Genomic DNA, 19,133 nt, shown 5'->3' on the forward strand with positions numbered 1-19,133 from the left:
CAGGAAGCCCAGACCAGCAGGAGGAGAGGGCCAGAGACCCATATATGTCCTAGGAAAGCACCCTTAGCACAGGGGCGCCATCAGGAAGCAGGAGAGCTGCTGCCCACGGATGCCATGATGGCTGAGTCTCAGTGTTTCCTGACCTTGATGTTATTGGATAGCCCGGGACCTGGGGCTCCCATCAGCATGCCCAGTGTCACAGGCCGAGAGAGTAGGGATCTCACTTAGAGTCTGCCAGGAAGAGGTGTTTCTCGGGTGGTTTCCGGGCTTTGGCAGACCGGTGCAGAGTGTGCAAGATGGGAGGGAGTGGACACGAGGGGTGGGGGTGGGGGGCACCACTTGGCAGGAGGGAGGTGGGATCCAGGGCACCCCGGGCCAGGACTCAGGGCTCCTCCACGCCTTCCCTTCAACTTCTGGATGGAGCCACAGCGGGCTGCCGGCCTCTCCATCCACAGAGAGACGGGGGTTGCCCAGAGCCAAGGGCCACTGGTCAGTCATAAGAACCCTCCAGAGAGCCTCTGGGTGCCTAGTCCCCTCAGGGCTCCATAGTGTTGAGGGGGCAGGAGTTCTGGTGTTAAGAGAGTGGGCTGGTGCATGTGGGGGCCTCAGACCCCACAGCAGCCCCTGGGTAGCAGGAAGGCACAGGTTGGATGGAGGTGGGGGCTCTGCACCCCCTCAAAAATGGTGACCTTTCCAGCCCCTCCCCAACACCCAGCAGCCCTGGACTACTGCCAGGGCTCTGCTTGGCCAGAGAGAAACCTCCCACGTGCCGGCACTAGGCACCCACCTGCGGGGCCGCACTCTCAGCGCCAAACCCCAGCCTCTCCCCAACCTGTCCAACACGCTCCCTCCAGGTTCCCTCCAGGCTCTCGCCAAGAGGCATCTACCCCCAGGCACTTCCTGCAAAGCTTCAGCCTCATGTGGAGGAAACACTGCTGTCCACCAGACATCAGCACATGGGGTCAAGGCCCCGGATCCTCCTGGGGCAGATCCTGGCGTCCCTGTATCGACTGACGTGAGGGACACCAGCCCAAAGCCCGACAATCTGGTTCTGCAGCATCCACGTGCCCAGCCAGCCCAGAAAACCCAACGCGTGAACCCAGGAGCGGGTCAGCTCCTCCCCCGCCTTGGGCCAGGCACGTCTGCTGCTGTTACAGGCGTCCTTCTGGCGTAACGCATCCCAGTGACTAGCCACAGTGGGACCTGTGCCTGTCACCAGACCTGCTGTTTCAGGTCATCACCCTGCTTCTTGTTGGGCGGGTATTGAGCACCTGCTTCTTGTTGCGACCTGCAGGAGCCCACAGGCCTGAGCCAGGGCACACCTGAGCTGACCCACAGGCCTGAGCCGGCAGACAGCCACTCCTCACGGTGTGCCTGAGTTTTCCCTGCAGGGGATCAGTGTCAGCCTCTCCCAGGTCCTTGGCGTCTCAGCAGTTGCTTGGGAAGAATCACAGCCTTGGGTCTGATTACATGACAAACCTGTTAAGGTGAAGCCCTTAGCAGGATGAACAGAGTATCTCCTGAGATTCTTATCTTACCCAGAACCTGTGCGTGTGAACTCATCTGGAAATGAAGTCTTTGTAGGTATGGTCAAGATGAGGTCTTACTGGATCAGGGTGGGCCTGGGTCCAGCAATTGTTGGGCGTATAAGTGGAGGGCCACGTGGACAGAGATACTCAGAGGGAAGAAGGCCAAGGGACAGCAGAACAGAGACTGTGATGTGTCCACCAGATCAAGGGCCAAGGACTGTTGGCAACACTAGAAGCTGGAAGAGACAGGGAGGGGTCTCCCCTGGCACTGTTGCAGGGAGCACAGCCCTGCCCACACCTTGATTTTGGATTTCCGGTCTCTAGAACCGTGAGAGAATAAGCATCTGTTGTTTAAGCTCCTGGGTTGCGATCACCTGTTTCGGCAGCTGTAGGACACTGACTCATCCTTGAGGATCTGGGGCTCAGAACAGCCCCTAGGTATCTAGACACTTGCCCTGGGATCAGGCATTTGGGGGAAGCTGAGGTGAAAGGGCAGGATCTGGGTTAACAGGAAGGGGGTGGGGTTGGTCCACCAGAAAGACAGGGGTTGTAAGTATGGAGGTAACAGCCTCACTTAGAGTTGGGTCCAGTATGAAAGGTCCCTCACGCCAGGGCTGGCAGTGGGGGGCACTGACCCCAGGAGAAAATCTGACCTGGACCCCCAGCTAAGGGCCACACACCCCTGACCAGGGCTGAAGACAGACGCGCCATTGATCCGTCACAGGCTGGTCTTTATTCCCTGGAATGGAAACACCCTGCAGTCCCAAAATGATGACGACTGGCAAAGCCCCTCCTTTAAAAATCCAAAAACAAAATGAAAAACCATTAGGTGTCTGGCTCCATAAATTTCCATCATAAGAAACAACTTTGAATGGTACCCAAGCCTGGTGTTGGGCGTCCACGGTGGGCTACGGCCCCCACACTTCACCCAACACACCAGCCAAACACAGTGACTTCAGATGCCCAGAAAACAGTACGAAACGAGACACAAAGGCATTTTACGACACGGGAGTTTGCTTCCTATGGACATTTCTTTTTTAAAAAAAATATAATAACTTAGTTGGCATGTTACAGCATCTCCGATCAATCCGTCAGGGAGTCCTTGGCTGGAACCTCGTGAGGCCGCAATGCAGCGTGTGCCTACTCAGCCTGAGCGCCAGGCACTCACCACAGTCTGAGTGTCCACTGCGGCAGCCACGGTCACCTGGCGCTTACTCCGTGCCCATCTCGCAGGGGTTCAGCCCCCTCTCCTCAGCGTCCCTGTACATCCTTTGGAAATCCTTGAAGCGTGGGGCGCAGCCAAGCCAGGCCTCCCCAAAGTGCATGTGGCCGGTGAAGAGAAACTCGCCGTGCCCGGGCCGGACGCCGCACTCCAGTAGCGTGGAGACGCGCCCCCGCCAGCCTCCGCCCTCGCCCTCAGGGGCCGGCCGGAACACCCTGCTCTTCTGCCGGTAGAGCCGGCTCACGTTCAGGTGGATGGACGACTCCTGCCTCTCCGGCTCGTGGGTGACTTTCTGGATGGAGCCTCGGACGACTGCAGAGGAAGGAGAGGGGGGGTCAGCAGGGTGCTCAGCAAGCCAAGAGCACACCCCACACCCCGCAGCCAAACTGGGAACTGATCCTGAATGCTGCCTTCCAGAAATTCTCATTAAAAAGTGCAATCCACACACAAGAGGCTGCCTAGGGGCTGCTCTGCCACTCACACTGTCGGGGGGCAAAGATGCTCTTCTCTCAAGGTCCAGTCACAGAAGTGGGGGGAAACAGAAGGTACAAACCTCACTGTGCACCAGCTTTTCAAGTTGGAACAAGAAAAATGACTGCAGTTAATACCGAAGTTCTGCGGTGGTTCTGCATCAAAATCGGACAGAAAGGGTGAAGCTTGGAGAAGAGGAAGGTGACAGGAAGAAGGATAGAGCAGGCACAAGCTTGGGGACCCCTAGCCTGGCCCCAGATCCCGTCTGTGCGGGGCCAGAAAGAAGGGGGATTGCACTTCCACTCCCCAACTGCCCTGGGAGCCTAGGGGGCTGAGTCAGGTCCTGCTGGGCCGGTTCCAGCAAACTCATACTGAGTGTTGCCACCCTTAACCCAAGAACGTTTGTGCCAATGTCACAAACAGGCAGAGGCTGAGTCCCTGACCTCAGCCCTAGCCCCGCCAGTGCCTCTAACTCCCACTTCGGTGCCTGCAAGGGACCTGGGTATGGGCGGGGGCGCCAGGACTCGGGCTCAAGCACAAAGCAGGAAAATGCTCAATATCCCCTCAAATAGGAATTCCCACCTTAAAGAGGAATTCCCAACTCTCGCCCGGTCCTGCACACAGGTCCCTTCCCTTGGGCTGGGGTGGGGTGGGGGTCACTCTAAATGAGTGGAAAGGAAGGCATTTTCCCATGACCTGCAATTGGTGATGGGCGGGGGGCAAGCCCAGTCTTAAGCAGAGTCTCTTCCCCCCGGGGAGTTTATTTCTCCCACATGTTGGGACCCTCCAGCATACTCACCAAAGTCGCTGGTGCAGACAGCCAAGAGAACCTCTGTGTGGCTGCAAGGGCGGCACGGGGCTGCAGGGAGAGGAGAGAGCCAGGTGCGGGGTCAGATGGGGCCTGTGGAAGCTCGAGGAACACAGACCCTCCCGCCCTCAGCACGCAGGCCACGTGACATCCTATAAATCCTCTGCTGTCAGCAGCAACTGTCTAGGCCCGGGGGCCTCTGCCATCAAGGTGCCAAGAGAGAGCCAGCAGGCGAGACCATGACCTCCACCTCGTGGGTGGGGAGACGTCTCTAGGAGGTCCAGGCTCACCTAGGCCGCCTGCGATGGCATGAAAATGAAGGGCAAGTGGAGTTTTATGCTGGACTGCACTCAGCTCATGTCTGCAGTCACACTTGGTAAGCAACCACTGGGCTCTAAGTCGCTTTTCGGTGCCGAAACCAACCTGAGCTCCTCTGAAGCCGCATTCCTGACACCAGCCTGGCCAAGAGCCTTGCGTGGCCTCGGTGGTCAGGCCTGGAAATGCCAGGGCCTCCCACTCACATTGCCTGTCCTCACGGTCCCATCTGCCACCCCCATTCCACAGGAGGTCAAAGCACTGTCTAGAAGCACCACGAGGCTGTGGCCCTGCTAAACACATTGGTGGGAGTGAGAGACGTGTCCACTTGCTTCAGTGGTGGGGTCCTTGTCTAACCAATGGGACCAGGTGACCACCTCCAAACCCCTCCAGACACCTTTCACAGCAAGCCCAGTTCACAGGATCCCCTCTGAGATCCCGAGATGTTGGAGGGGGCTGATTCCTCCAGACAAACCAGTCCCTCTCGGTGGGCCTCTGCCCCAGGTCAGTCCTCACTCTGCCCTCCACCTGCTGACTCAGATGGGCAGGAGCCCTCCAGAAAGGCTGGGGATGGGGGAAAGAGAAACCTCGAGACTCGGGGGACCCCTGGGGACCACGGTGCTCCTAACTCAAGAGTGGATGTGGGGAGACACGAGTTTATCATTTGGCTCTGATTTTGCACTTTTCTTCACCTGTTTCTAGGGGCCCAAACTCCCTAACAACAGAAACATTGGGTATGAACGCTCACCAGGGCAAGCTTCCCTCGGCCCTTTCATATTCTAAAGGCCCCACAGGGTCTCCAGCCTTGACGCTCACTGGGCCTGGACAAAGCTACAGCTATGTGCCTGCCTGGCTGTGAACTGGGCTGAGCCGTCACCTGCCCAGGGGCTGTAGTGACTCGGGGCCCTGGAGGAGACAGGGAGACGCAGAGGAGAACAGGAGGGGCCTCCAGGACCCAGAGTGTGTGTGGGGGCAGCCAGAGATGATCCTGGAGTCTCCAGCATCCTGGGACCCCCTGAGGATGGACATGACGTGTCCAGAGCACTGGCCTTCCTGTCCTGCCCCTGGTGGGGGTGGGTGCATGCATCCCAGTCCAGTCTGGCGAGTACATGACTCACGGGCACTTCTGCCAAGTTATCAGGAAAAAGGAGAAGCCGCAGAACAAGAACAGCCTGTCGGACGCATCAGAAGCATCTGAGAGGACGGAGCGCCTCCCGCCCCAGCTCCAAATCCCGTGCCTTCTGCCCACCTGTGGCTTTTGGTCATGAGTGTGGACCCCCAGCCTTGAGGCCTCCCCTGAAAGAGAGGGTGGTCCACTGGGGGTCCCCCACCTCTAGCCTGCTGGGAGCCTCCTGCCCACAGTGGGCCTGACAGAGGTCACTATGGTGAGGTAAGTGGGTTGCACGGCCTCACGTGCACTGGGGGGACTTGTATCTTATGAGACATGGCAGTGGGGAGACTTCCCATCCTGGCGGTGCCCCCAAGGGGCAGAGGCCCCCATCTGGGACCCCGGGGCCAGGCCTTGCAAACTCCAAGGGCAGGGGAATGAGAGATGAGGTCCGCACAAGCTCTCCAGAAGCTGAGACGGGCCCAGGCCACGCACCCTGGTCGGACTGCAGGCCTAGGTATGTGTAATTGCCAAGCCCTGGAGCCTTACCTTCTGTGGGTCATAGGCCCCAGGACCTTGGCTGACTGCTGGGGAAAAAGGTGGCACAAGCTTGTCCCGGGCCCTGACTCAAGGCCAGTCCCATGGAGGATGTCCAAGGACCCGGTGGCCCCAGGGGCAGGTGGGCAGCAGCCTGCAGACCCTCCTGCCGAAGCCTCAGTGAGCTGGCGCCACCCTGACAGCTGGAGCTAACAAATCCCGCACCCCCTGCGACTCTCTATGACCCTGAGCTTTAAGAAGTGTAGGCACCTTCGTGGAGAATCCAGGCTGCAGATGCTAACAGCAGCAGTCTGGAAACAATTATTAATCGGAGTCAGGCTTGTAAAGGCAGAGTGGAATGCGCTGGTTCCTGACACATCGAATCTCGTTTCCTTGCGGGGAAGGTGGGGAGGGGGTGACCCAGGGGCCGGGTGGAATTCTGGCCTGTGGTTCTCGGAAAAGGGGAGGGGCAGGGGAGTGTGGACATGGAGCAGATTACTCTGGAATGTGTAAAAAATGAACTGAATGAAGTGGGGAAAAAAAACAGGGTCGAGGAGACCAGCCTGGGGGCGGCAGGGACGCAGGTGAGAATGGCAGGTACAGGTGGGAAGGGCAGCACCCTACTGTCAGGCTCCGGGCAGCCCGACGCCCAAGGAGATGTTTGCAGATGGTGGGATGCTGGTTCAGCAGGTGGGACGGCCCAGGTGAGGATGACTGGGGTGGAGATCTTATGTGAGACACCCTCTGGGGTCTCCAGCACAGCCTCACCAGGTGGGGAAACGCAGCATTTTAACAGGGAGGAAAGTGCAGGTGGCAAAGTAGCCAGTGTTCCCTAGGCCGAGAGCCTCCTCTGATTGGCATGACAACCCCGCGCTCACCCCAACTCCAGGCTGCAAGGTAACATCGTCCCACAGGACCCTGAGGGGCCTAACTCAGGCTGGCCACCCCCTGTAGAGGCCCCACAAGCACAAGGAACTCCCCCCCTCACCAGCCGTCTCCTCCACACCTGCTCTCCTCCCTTCCTTTTCCTGGTGGGCAAGGAGTTGCACCTTCCACCCCAAGAGCCTGGAGCTGGATAAGATGAAAGGTAATCTTAATAATGACTTGGGGAGCTGGAGAAGCACTGGTGCAAGAAACTAAATTTTCAGGGAAAAAATTAAGTTCTGTTTCCAGGAAATAACCAAATTTCTTCTCATTTCTGCACGCTGTTGTTTATCTCCCACGGCCCCTCAAGGCCACTCCTATATTCTAAGGTGCCTGAAGAGGGGGAATCTCAGCAGGGACCCCCCCCAAAGGGGTCATTTGCCTCTGACTCATCAACAGAGCGGTTTCAAAGGGGACGGGGAGGTGAAGCCCATCAGAAACCGTGGGACCCAGGCCGCCTCACCCCACCTGGCACCCACAAGCAGTGATGGGTGCCACTCCTGAGCCTTCACGGTTGGCACAAGGGTGAGTCCTCCTGCGCCTCCCCACCCTCCAGCTGTGGATCTGAAACACTACTGCCGTTCCCCCTTCACCTGCACACAGGGGGCCAGCTCCAGGTGGGCATCACACACAGACCTCCCCTGCTTCTCTGCTCCCTAAGCATTAAAAGAACAGGCTGGAATCAAGGGTCCCAGAAGAACCCCAAAGATGGGGTCTACCTCTGTCCCTTAGAACCAGACCGAGTAACACCCCTGCCCTCCCTTGCTGGCCACCCCAATGGGTCCCCCAGGCCACTGGGCCACGAGGGTGCTGCCAGTGCCTGTTTACCCGAGTATACTGGGACCCTGCAGAAGATGGTCAGCCGGGGCCACAGTGAGACCTCAGCACACGGTCCAGGCGTGGCCTGGAGCTTCTTCCACTAGTGAGTTGCATCTGGCTGCTTGCCTGCCTTTTATATCCTGCCAGACTTTTCCAGCACCAGAGGAGGGAGTGCTGGGTTCCTCAGGTGCCTGGTGAGGCCCTTGTGGGAGGGGAAGGGGAGGGGGCAGGTTCCCCCGCTCCGGCCATGTGGCAGCCCAATCCTGAGTCCCCCAGGGCTGAAGGACCCCTGCCGCCCACCTGCCCCCGTCTCCGCCTGCCTCTCTGTTCTGGCCTCCTCTTTGGCTGTCGGCACGTCTCAGTTCATACGAGGCAGCCGATTGTGCAACATGATGAACACGAGGCTGACACGCTCACCGTCAACATGCCCGGCGGAACCACCCAGAGCTGCGGCCGGCGAGGCTCATGCACACCTCCCCTCCTCCGGGATCCCGGCCCACAGGGCCTCTGCTCTCCTGCCAGCACCAACTGGAACTCGTGACTCATTGGCGAGGGGGAAGGCTTGTCCACCTCCCCAGCAGGTTGCTTCCTGGGCTGCTCGGCCCTAGGACGTGCGCTCACCTCCACGGCCCACGCACCAGGGATCTGGCTTCACCGGGGTCTCCCAGATGGAGCCAGGGCCAGACAGGAGGGCACTGCCCTCTGAGAGCACGCCCGGTCCCGGGGGAGGTCACTGCTGCCAGATGGCTGGGACCAGCATTCCACATTACGTACCCATTCCTCTGGCATTAAAAGCTTAGGGACGCATCCCTGGGGAGAAGGGACGGACCAGCCTTCCCGGATCCCTGCTACCCTCGCCTCCTTCAGGACAGAGAGGTGCTGGGCCCACAGCTGCCAGACCCTGGGAGAGTCTTGAGTCCCCAGCTCCAGTTCTGACAGTCACTGCATCTATACTGCCCCAGGCCAGCACCCCAGCCACTGGGCAGATAGACGGACACTCACGCCCCATCACCCCCAGGGTCCCTGGGATCGCTGCAGGCCCCAGATTTAACGTGACACTCCAGGGCCAGGCAAGCATATGGCTGGGGGTAACAAGAGCACCCCAGCAGCCCAGTGTCCAGCCGCAGCCATGCAACCAGCGTGGGGCCCTGGCTAGTGACCAGATGACCCACCTCATCACATGGGGCCTCCTCTCTGGGACCCCACAGGGCTCTCCCAAATCCACTTACTGCCCTAGCCTGGAGACATGGACCTGGGGTCTGGGGGAAAGGGAGAGAAAGTCTCGGGTCCCCAGGGCTGAGTCACAGGCTTAGTCACCCCAGGTTGCAACCACACTGTGCATTTTCCACCAGAGACTCCAGTCTGTGCTGACCAGATCACCCAGGTGGCATCACGGAAAAACCTCTACACCATGGCCTCTGAGAATCTGGTGGGAGCCGCACAGTAAAGTAGAACAAAGTTCCAGCCGGAGAGAACAAGTGACCAGTAGCCCATTGGTCTCAACCCTTCAACATTTTAATCAGTAAAAGGACTGCTAGCGAGTTCCTAATATCTGCCCCCTCGGCCAACCATCGCCGTGGTCAGACACATCAAATTTGGTGACTGGGTTTTTCCAGATTTTGTTTTTATGGCGAGTTTATCTCCAGTGGCTCCCTGCTCCATATGCATACACACCAAAGAGAGCCCCGGTGATCACTTGCTGGTGATCAAGATAAAGGCTGTTGTGGTTAAAGTTTTATTCAAGTCCTGGGGTTTTATAGCCACTTTCAGCATTCCTGACAGGGTCCTACCCAGTCAGGCCCTGGGGGGAGGGGTCCTACCTGGGCAGTCATACGCTAAAACTCGGTAACAGACCAGTTTAGGTCGAGAGAGAGTTAAGGTTTTAGAAAATCATCGGAGTCAAGAACAACAGGACAATATTCTGTAGATTCACACTCAGGAGAAAAGTCTACATTTCAAATCCTAGGAGGTCTGAGTTTTCCCAGTGGAAGATTTTATTCACTAAAATGTGGAGATTATACTATTCTTGGGGCTGATCCACCCCTCACACCAGGTGCTTCGACCTCAGCACTGCTGACGCGTGGGGCAAGGCCATCCTCCATGGTGGAGGGATCATGCCAACACTTGGGGCCAGCTCATTCTCCGTGTTGGGGCTGCCCCATGCACTATGGGGTGTGAGCAGCACCCCTGCCTCACCTCCATCACTTGATGCCAAAGCCACCCCCAAGGGCCCATCATCTCAGCCGGTCACTGAAGAACAGCTGCCTAGAACCTGCCCCCAAGCTTATCCGAGCTCCCACCTTCCCCTTGGGAGGCATCTTGCTACCAACTAGTTTTGGAACTGAGGAAGGTGGTGCAAATGGTGCACCCAAGTGCTGCCAGCCCCTACCCCACACACTCGGACCCTGCAAAGCCGTCTGTGCCTCAGGGCTACAGCCCCCTGGGCCTGGTTGTCCCTGATGAAATGATGAGGACCCTGAGTTTACCCTGTGAGGGAGCTCTTGGAGCCACACACTCCTCTCTGCCCACAGAACTTCCAGAGACCAACACTGCTCTCCCCACAGGGTTCAGCAGAGCTGTCTGCTGGCCTCAAAGAGAAGGAAGGAAAATCCAAAGCCAACACACCAGCCCTCAGCCACCCAGAGACTCCCTTGGGGACCTCGCCCGGAGTCCCCGGATCATCACAGCCACTCAGTCGCCCCGCCTGGCATGGCGCTGGTGTCCTCGCTCCACGGGGGCGAGTCCTCACTGACACCCACACATAAATCGGCTCGGGAACCCGGGACTGGCTCATGATTCAGGACACCTCAGCTCAGGAACAGGAATCAGCCTCAACTCCCACACAGAACTCAAATGTTTCAGGGTCTGCAGCCGACACCCAGAGCACCTCACCGACTCGTGTGTCAGGAGAAACTCTGGAGGAGTTTGGACGGTAAAAGCACCCATTTTAAATTGCAGTCACAGCTGGTCCAGGGAAGAAGAGTGTACTAGGGGCCAGGACTGTGTCACGGCTCTGTTCTGACCCACGGCCATCGTCCTGAGTCCAAACTGCCCACAGCACGCCAGGGGCAGCCTCGGCCACCCTCAGGCAGACCCGCCAGGTCTGAAGCCCAGACTCGGGTAGCGCGTTCTTGCCTGGAGATTCTTCCCCATGGGAGGAGGTCAGGGCAGGAGACGACGGATGAGGGGCAGGCCCAGCAAACAGGAGAGGACCCCCCCCGAAGGCCACCCCCACACCCTGCGTGCCACACTCACCCGACAGGGCATGCAGGTCCGGCCCTGCGCGTCTGCTGGTCAGCTCGTACTGGAAGCCCGTGGTCCTCCTGCTGATGTCTTGCTGTGGCGTCGCCTCCACGAACAGGCCCCCCTGCTCAAAGCCTAAGCACGGCGCCTGGCCGGGCCCGAGGTCCCCATCCCGCACCAGCAGTTTCAGTTCTCCAGTCTTTTCCAAATAAATATTGGCCCCCGAGGAGCCCCTGAGGGGCTTGATGCACAGAGTCAGGTTCCGGGAGGGCGAGAAGGTGTTGGGCCGCAGGTTCACGATGAGCGCCCCGGTCGGGTACATCCACTCGACGGTGCCCGCCGAACAGCGCAGGTAAACTTGCTCCACCTCCTTCCTGTGGGCCTCGTGCGTCAGCCCGCTGTGGAGGGGGAGAGACGCGTCAGTCGGGAGATGCACCTGAGCACCGCGGTAAAGAATCCGCCTACAATGCAGGAGCCACAGTAGACATGGGTTTGATTCCCGGGTCAGAAAGACCCCCTGGAGGAGGGCACAGCAACCCACTTCAGTATTCTTGCCTGGAGAATCCCATGGACAGAGGAGCCTGGCAGGCTACAGTCCATAGGGTTGCAAAGAGTTAGACAACGACTGAAGCAACTTGGCAGGGCACGGCAGCACCCCTCGCCCACAGACAGGTGGGCGCTGTGGCCACCATGCAGCTGAGGGCCCATCTCCAGGGAGGGGGTGCAGCCACGTGGTCCCACCCGTCTGGCTCTGAGCACTCTGGTGCATGTGGGAGCTCCTGGCTCCTGGGCCCTCTCAACACCCCGACACTCCACTGGCCTTGAGCCCAAGTCCTTGGGGTTTCTCCCTGAGCTGGGATGGTGACGGGTGCAGTGGAGGTGGGAAACATGGAAGGGACGGATCTTCCAAAAAATAAACAGGGAAACACCAGCAAGATGTTGGCACCAACCCAGGTTCCAGATGACCAAATGAGGGTCAGGAAGCTCATTTGATGGGAGATTCCCATTGAGTGGAGTGGAGACCAGGGAGCAGATTCAAGTGACAGGAAGCAGGCTGGAATGCCATGCACAGACAATACAGAATGCACTCCAGGGAGCAGCTTTTAAACCAAAGGGAACGTTAGCAATTTGGTTGGGGGGGGGGGGTTGTTGGTAAGTTTTGTCTTTAGGGTCCCCATTAGACACAATGTTCCTATTGTCTTGAAGGCAATGATGTGACCGCTTTGTCATTCATTTGTAAACCTGAAGACCCTGCATTGCCAATCGTTTTTTTTTCTTTTTTCCAAAACAAACTCAAATTTCATCAAAGCAAGATACACAAGTCAAGGAAAGGTCCTCCATGGGGAGACACAGGAGGGAACTGTGGAAAAAGACCACAAAAGATCTGTGGGATGCCTGTCTTCCCGATGGGGACTGCTGAGGAGTTCAGTGGGTTTCAGTCCTAATTAATGCCAAACAGGAAAAAATGAAGTGTGTTCTGCTCTCGGGGTGGCAGGTCTTGAGTAAGTTGTAACACTATGTTTTCGAGAAATTGAAACCATCAAAAACGTTCAAGTTTCCCCTACTCAAAACTTGTAATGTAAATGTCAGCTTGTGGTGACGGTTACGTCATGACCACCGAGCAGCCCTGGAACTCAACCCGGTGACTTCAACTAAGTGTTTTATTACATGAAATTTGGTTCTGATCAGATCTCAGACAGGTTCACCCACATTCTTAGGATTTTTACGTGAAATAAACAATGCTATATTCAGAGCCCTGGCCTGAGTGAGTTACCAGAAACCTTTTCTGCAGAGGAGAAAACACATAACATATGGTTTGCATTTACTGTTGGTGACTCATGCTCGGGGCCCCGAAAAGCCTCGCTTTTCATACGACGGCCAGCTGCAGGCTGGGGCTGCACAGTCACCCTGCAGACCACATCAGAAGGAGGTGTCAAGGAGGTGAACTCCCTCCTAACCCCACTCCCCACCCCCAAGGCCTTGGGTCATAGGCAGCCTGGCCTCAGACGCCTACCGGGGCCGCACACGCAGAACAGACTTACAAATTACAGCCACATAAAACTCACACAAGCTCATCTGACACACAGGAGGGGATGGGTGTAATTACAGTGCTGGGTGACAAAATTAGACTAAATGGTGTGTGGTTGCCACAGATGACTATAATCAGCCCAGCTCTTATGCAGCCAAACAAACTTTATCATAGTGTCCCTCCTCTCCTGGCTCCAGCCTCAAGGGGCAGCTGGACACTTGCCCCATGCCCAGGCACCAATCCTCAACTCTCTCTCCCACAAAAACCATCCCGTTAAAGGTTTTACTTCCTTCTCAGTGGGAAGAGGGGACCCTAGGGGCCGAGGGAGTGGAGAACCCACGGCAGAGGCTGTGGGTACCTCTCACTAAGTTGCCTTAACCTCAACAGTGGAGGGGGGAACAGGGGTGGGCTTACTCTCCACCCACGTCTTGGCAGGGGTGAAGGCGGCCCTCATGGGGACTGATGGCCAGCCCACGCTGCCCAGGGGGAGGTGGACCCGAGGCCCCGGGGGCTGCCACCACCAGCCTGTGCACATGACCACATGCATCCATTTACTAACAAGTCACTCACCACCTAAAAGAGGACTAGCAACAAAGAGACAGTGGACAAACAAGAAATCACTTGGCGCCCATCACTTTGCCCTCTAGCAGGTCCACCCCACCCCCAGAATGTGCACAGGCTCTGCTCTGCCTCTTCTTTTTTGAAAAATTATTTATTTTTATTTATTTATTTGGCTGTGCCAGGTCCTACTTGTGGCACATGGGGTCTGCTATCTTCGTTGTGGCACACAGGACCTTTAGCTGCATCATGTGAACTCTTAGTCATGGCATGTGGGATCTAGTTCCCTGACCAGGGATCAAACCCGGGCCCCCTACATTCTGAGCACAGAGTCTTAGCCACTGAACCACCAGGGAAGTCACCACCTCTGCTTCTTCTCTCTTGTTCTACTAAAACATCAGGACCAACAAGACTCCCACTAGGCACCCAACACAGGAGTGTCCACGGTCACATTACAGCAAGAGCTCCATTCAGACAGACATCTGCTCAGTTCAGCCTGGGGCCAGCTGAAGTAGAAGATTCACGGTCTACCTAGTACCTATCGGAAAATCTAGTCACCACTGAAACACTGAAAAAAACTTCTGTTAATGCAAAAGTGCTGGAGATGCAAACACACAACACATGGGTAATGGTCACTGGTGATGGTATTTTACGATTTTCATATGACATGCAAGTGACATCCTAACCAAGCAAAAATGAAATAACTATGCCCTGATGTGATGAAGCTCAAGGATGCAGGGAAAAAATATATGGTTCTATTCAGCCTTAGGAAACTGAGAAAACTGATTTGATCTTGGATTATTTTAACTGAATTAATGCATTAAAAAGGGGGGGGGAGTTGGCAAGTGTCACTCCCCAGGAGGACACACACCTGTGGAGCACCTTTATGGGAAAGATGGCAAATTCCAAGTTGCTGCAGGGACTATCTGACGGGGTCAGTGTGGTGGCAGCAGAGCCCACACCACTCATACCCACAGCCTGGTCCAAACCTTGAGTCACTAGAAGGAAGTGATGGTCTCTGGTTGACTAAAGTCAGGAAGAGCTTCAGATCAAGGGCGAAACCAAAAGGCTCTGCTTCCTGGAGTTACCTTTCATTTCCCCACCTCGCAGGAGAGACAGCCCAGGTGTGACATACCAGCAGTGCCCAGCCCGTTGCAGTGGGAAAGTTCATGGTCCACCTTTATGACCAGGGCCTAATAAAGATAGGACGCATCCTGCCCTGGCCGAGGGAGAGGGATTTCAAACCCTTCTACTCAATTGTTTGGATACACCCAGAAACACATCCAGCCTGTCAAATAAATGTGAGTGGCTAGTGTCATAAACAAGCAACTCCCTTCGTATCAGGGGATCAGAAACCGCCCGGCGCATTGGGGCTTGCACCACCCTGTGCCGTCTTTAGAACAGCTCATAAAAAGTCATAAATGCTATAGAATCAGCAGGCAAACCGGTGCACCAGGGTAAGAATCTGTCAGCTGATCTGTGAGAGAGAAAGAAAAAAAAAAAGGTAACTGGAGGGGCAGCGATTACAACGCCGGAGGCGGGTTGCGGGCGGGGGGCGGGGGGCGGGGGGGTCCTTATGCTCCTGAAATGTGACTTGGACCTATCTCTGCTCCAGATCCTGCCCATAACTTCTACAGCCACGGCAGCCACCCTTGACAAGTTTCTACCTTTAGGTTGAGTGGAGGACACTGGAGGGTGTCCAAGACCAGGGGTTCATTAGCAATGATGGAGGGAGAAGGGGGTACAGGCAAGTGGCTCTGCTTCTGCAGGTAGATAAGAGGATGCACAGGAAGAAGAGGGATTCCTCTACCCCCTACAAACACCTGCATGGTCCCCAGCTCCCTCGGGTCTCCAGAGGAGACATCCTCTGCACACTGGTCCTCCAAGAATGTGAAAAGGGTGTCAGCTCCTCCTCTGGAAATTCAAGCTCACAGGGGTGGGACTGGGTTTCTGTTTTTGATCTGCTGAAGCAGGACACCCCAAGGCCTCTTTTTGGGGATGCACTGATTCATCCAGCAGAGGCTGCAAAGCAGGGAGTTTAATTACCAGCGAGGGGGGAAAGGGCAGCCCCAGAAGAGTGTGTCAGAGTCAGAGGCTCCCAGCCAGCTCTGTGCTGGCGCCAGCATTCTCCAGGCCAACCCTCCCCCAGAGCTTGGATCTGCCGCGCAGGGCTCAGTCTCAGCTCCACCAACCCCTGCTGGCAGGAGACCTTCTGCAGCCCGGAGGGCGGGTGACACCAACCCAACCTCAGGACACTGGGACCTTCACTCTGGGATGGGTGGGAAGTAGAGAGAAAGGAGCAGCGTGATTGCTAATTTCCACAGAGAACTGGGGGCTTCCCGGGTGGCTCAGCAGTAAAGAATCTGCCTGCAATGCAGGAGACGTGGGTTTGATCCCTGGATGGGGAAGATCCCCTGGAGGAGGAAACAGCAACCCACTCCAGTATTCTTGCCGGGAAAATCCCACGGAGGAGCACGCACACTGGGTCTGGACCTATCCAAGATGACCAGCAGCTGCCCTGCTGACGCACAACCCAGCACCCTGGCACAACCCTGCCCTTCTCGGAAAAACCGTCTTCACTCAAAATAACCCCATGACACCCCCACAGCATGAGGTGTCTGCCAGCGGGAGTCTTCCCACCAGAAGGCAGGGTTTTAGGGGCCCTGCATGGTGGGACGCCCGGACACCCAGACCCCAAGGGAGTCCCGGCCCACTGTGTTTTTGGAGAAGACAACGCTAGCATCTCCGTTCCTCTGCAAACTCTTGAACCCGCAACTGCCGAAGCACATGCCCTCTTCTCCAACAGCGAAGTGCCGGGCTCTGGCCGGCGCCCTGGTAGACGGGTGTTGTCCTGAGTAGCTGCGCTCTCACCAACCACCCCCACTCCCCGCCCACGCTTGTGACTTGCCTGTCACACTGCAGTTAAAAAAAAAAAGTCCTCGGCTGCCTGCCTTGGCGGAGGGCGTGAAGGGGGGTCGCCGAGCCCAGCGCGCGCTGCCAAGGGCGGCCTGACCTTCACCGGGCGGGGCGGGGGGCTCGACCAGGCCCAGAACTCGCCCGGCGCAAGGTGCCCGCCCGCGCGTCTCCGCCCGCACCGACGTGGTCAGCGCGCGGTCAGCGCCAGGGCCCCCTCTCCGACCACCAGAGCCGCCGCTCCCTCCTACCGACCCGTCAGTCCCTTCCCGCTCGGCCCTGAGCGCAGGCCCGGCTCCTCCCGGCCCGGGGCGCGCAACTCCTCGCAGAGGGCAGAGGCCGGGAAGGGACAGAGGGCTGACCCCCGATCGCCTCTAGTGAAGGGTCGCGGGGTCCGGGCTGCGGCTCTCTGGGAACCGAGTGGCGACCCGCGCGATCCTGCGCCGGGAGAACGGGCTGCCGGACCGAACTGACCCCACCACGCTGCAGGCGCGCCTTCCCTTGGGCGTCCTCTGGGCCGGGGGACCGGGACGCCGCGGGCTCTTTTGTTCTAGAACCGGGGGCGGGGGAGGGCGGGGACCGCACTCGGCCTGGAGAGCGGGCCCCCGGGCCCGCGAGCCCCCGCGCGCTCGGCCCGCGCGGGAGGGGAATGGACGCGAGGGCCGGGCTCGCGCCGCGCGGACTCACCTCCCCTTCCAGCTGCACAGGTCGCTCGAGTACTGCGCGCCCGCGCCGCCCAGGAGCACCGCCAGCAGCAGCAGCAGCGGCGGCGGTCCAGGGCCCGGGGCGGGGGCCCTCGGCCACAGCTGCCCCGCGCGCCCCCCAGCCGCCCGCGTCGCGCCCCGCATGCTCTGGCTCCGGCTCGACCGCCTGTCCTGCGTCCGCGCAACCGAGCAGACCCTCGACCCGGGGCGGCCGGGCGGCCGGGCTCCGAGTCCAGGCGGTCAGGTCGCGCGCCCCCCGCGCCTCCAGGGCGGCCGCCCGCCCATACCCGCCGGAGTCGGGGCCGCCGGAGCCGCTGGAGCCGCTGGACCCGTGCGCTCAGCTCCGCGCCCGCCGCCGCCGCCAGAGCCTCTGAAGTCTGCAAGTCCGCGGTCCCGGTCCCGGCTCAGCTGGGGGGCGGTGCCCGTCCCGCCGCTCCGCCCCCGCCCCGGGTCCGCCCCCGCGCGCCGGAACTCCGCCCCTTGCGCCCGCGCCCCGCGCCCAGTACGCCCGGCTGGACGCGGCGGATACCCGAGTCTGCAGCGTGGCCGGGGCGCGGAGCGCCGGGGGCGTGTGGCTCAGGGGTGGGACAGGCTAGGACGCCGCGGAGAGGAGAGGGCTGCGCGAGGGACGGGGAGGAGGGCCCGGGAGGGAAGAGCCAGGTTGGAAAGTGGAATTTCGAGCGGGAGGGGGAAGGGCAGCAGCGCGTCCCGGGCTTGTAAGGTGCGGGGGCGGGGTAGAAACCCGAGACCCGGTGTCTGTGCAGACCCTGGCCGAGCGCCTGGCCGGCAGGTCCCTCCCGCGGGCAGACTGAGTCCGGAATGGCCTCTGGGGTGTAGCAGGGGCGCCTGGCCATGTCACTGCTGTGTGACCAGCCTGAGGCCGTCAGGGATGTTCCTGGCACCCACCCTCCACGGGATCTGAGTGTGCTTTGCGGAAGTTCAGACTGTCCCGTCCCGCGGCCCACGGGGGAGCGGAGGCCCGGCTGTGGCCGGTGATGTGGCTGACTCACGGTTGAGTGTGCGGTGGACCCTGGGACACCGATTTCACAGAAAGGCTCTGGATTTGCCGGCCGAGGTCACCGCTCCTGTGCATCCCTCCCCGTGGTCCCCCCACCCGCCATCCCTGCTCAAAAATTAGTCTCCTGCCGGATTCACCAGCTTCGCACTTGATTTTCGAGGTGGGGACCCTCTTGTGTACTGTAGGATTTTAGCAGCATTCCGAGTAGCAGTCCCCACACCGCCAGGCTTGGCAACAAGACCTGTCTGCAGATACTGCCGAATGCTCCCTGGGTGCACGGTTTCCTTCTGAGCTCCCTGTTTGCGCAGCACCCAGCCTCGTGAGCACAGCATGAGGAGAGCCGCTGCGTTCCCCAGCTGGTCACTGGGGCCAGCAAGTGCCTGACATCCAAACAGGAGGACATAGGCAACTCAGGACCCTAGCCTCTGGAAGGATGATAAGGATCTACCAGGTGGAGGGAGGGAGCCCTGGCAAGCCAGCCAGCCACCCGCCACCCCAGGAATCAGAAGCAGGTTTTTCTGCTTCCTCAGACTCGGGTGTTGATTTGAGTTCCAGATTCTGAAACTCCATCAAATAGTAGAGAAATCTGACCGGGTTTTAGCATTTCTTTTCTGGCCAATATACATTTTGGGAGGAATTGCAAATGACCCGTGGCGGAGGTGAGTTACTTCCTATTATTTTTGCGTTGCACCCTTTCATTTGGTTAGAGTTTGGAAGTCTAAATCGGTAGTAGAGATGGAATTATCACCTTCTGGAGAAGCTGGAGGCTGCAGGGTCCAAAATAGATGAGTCTGGGAGACAGCCTCTGGAGTGCTGGGGCAAGGCTGGGTGCGTGGTTCACCCTTGAAGGGGGTTACAGTTGAATCTGCTTAAGGCAGCCCCGAAATAGCAGGTCAACCCACCCAGCCTAAGCCTGGAGCAAGGACCTTGCCTGG

General features: G+C 58.4%; 1 protein-coding gene across 3 annotated transcripts; it reads right to left on the reverse strand.

The window, feature by feature from the left end:
- Positions 1 to 2,541: 2,541 nt before the first annotated feature.
- On the reverse strand, positions 2,542 to 17,457 carry METRNL (meteorin like, glial cell differentiation regulator). 3 transcript variants are annotated; one of them, XM_052658807.1, is made up of 5 exons: positions 17,164 to 17,457; positions 10,989 to 11,374; positions 4,022 to 4,081; positions 3,305 to 3,377; positions 2,810 to 3,063 (listed from the first exon to the last, which is right to left on the reverse strand). In XM_052658807.1, exons 1-5 carry the CDS (start codon positions 17,322 to 17,324, stop codon positions 2,946 to 2,948), a joined length of 798 nt encoding a protein of 265 aa, XP_052514767.1. In that variant the 5' UTR covers positions 17,325 to 17,457; the 3' UTR covers positions 2,810 to 2,945. The 3 variants fall into 3 exon arrangements, with proteins under 3 accessions (XP_052514765.1, XP_052514766.1, XP_052514767.1); XM_052658805.1 differs by lacking the exon at positions 3,305 to 3,377 and having other exon boundaries at positions 2,542 to 3,063; positions 17,164 to 17,447; XM_052658806.1 differs by lacking the exons at positions 3,305 to 3,377; positions 17,164 to 17,457 and adding an exon at positions 14,435 to 14,990 and having other exon boundaries at positions 2,542 to 3,063.
- Positions 17,458 to 19,133: the final 1,676 nt, after the last annotated feature.

This window comes from Budorcas taxicolor, chromosome 19 (assembly GCF_023091745.1).
Source record: "Budorcas taxicolor isolate Tak-1 chromosome 19, Takin1.1, whole genome shotgun sequence".
NCBI lineage: Eukaryota > Metazoa > Chordata > Mammalia > Artiodactyla > Bovidae > Budorcas > Budorcas taxicolor.

Bases quoted from the DNA above. Each gene is read 5' to 3' on its own strand.
- METRNL (XM_052658805.1), bottom strand. From the start codon at position 17,324: ATGCGGGGCGCGACGCGGGCGGCTGGGGGGCGCGCGGGGCAGCTGTGG. The intron at 11,375-17,163 runs GTGAGTCCGCGC...CCCCCTCCACAG, and splicing joins CTGTGCAGCTGGAAGGGGAG to CGGGCTGACGCACGAGGCCC. The intron at 3,064-4,021 runs GTGAGTATGCTG...CTTCCTCTGCAG, and splicing joins TGTCTGCACCAGCGACTTTG to TCGTCCGAGGCTCCATCCAG.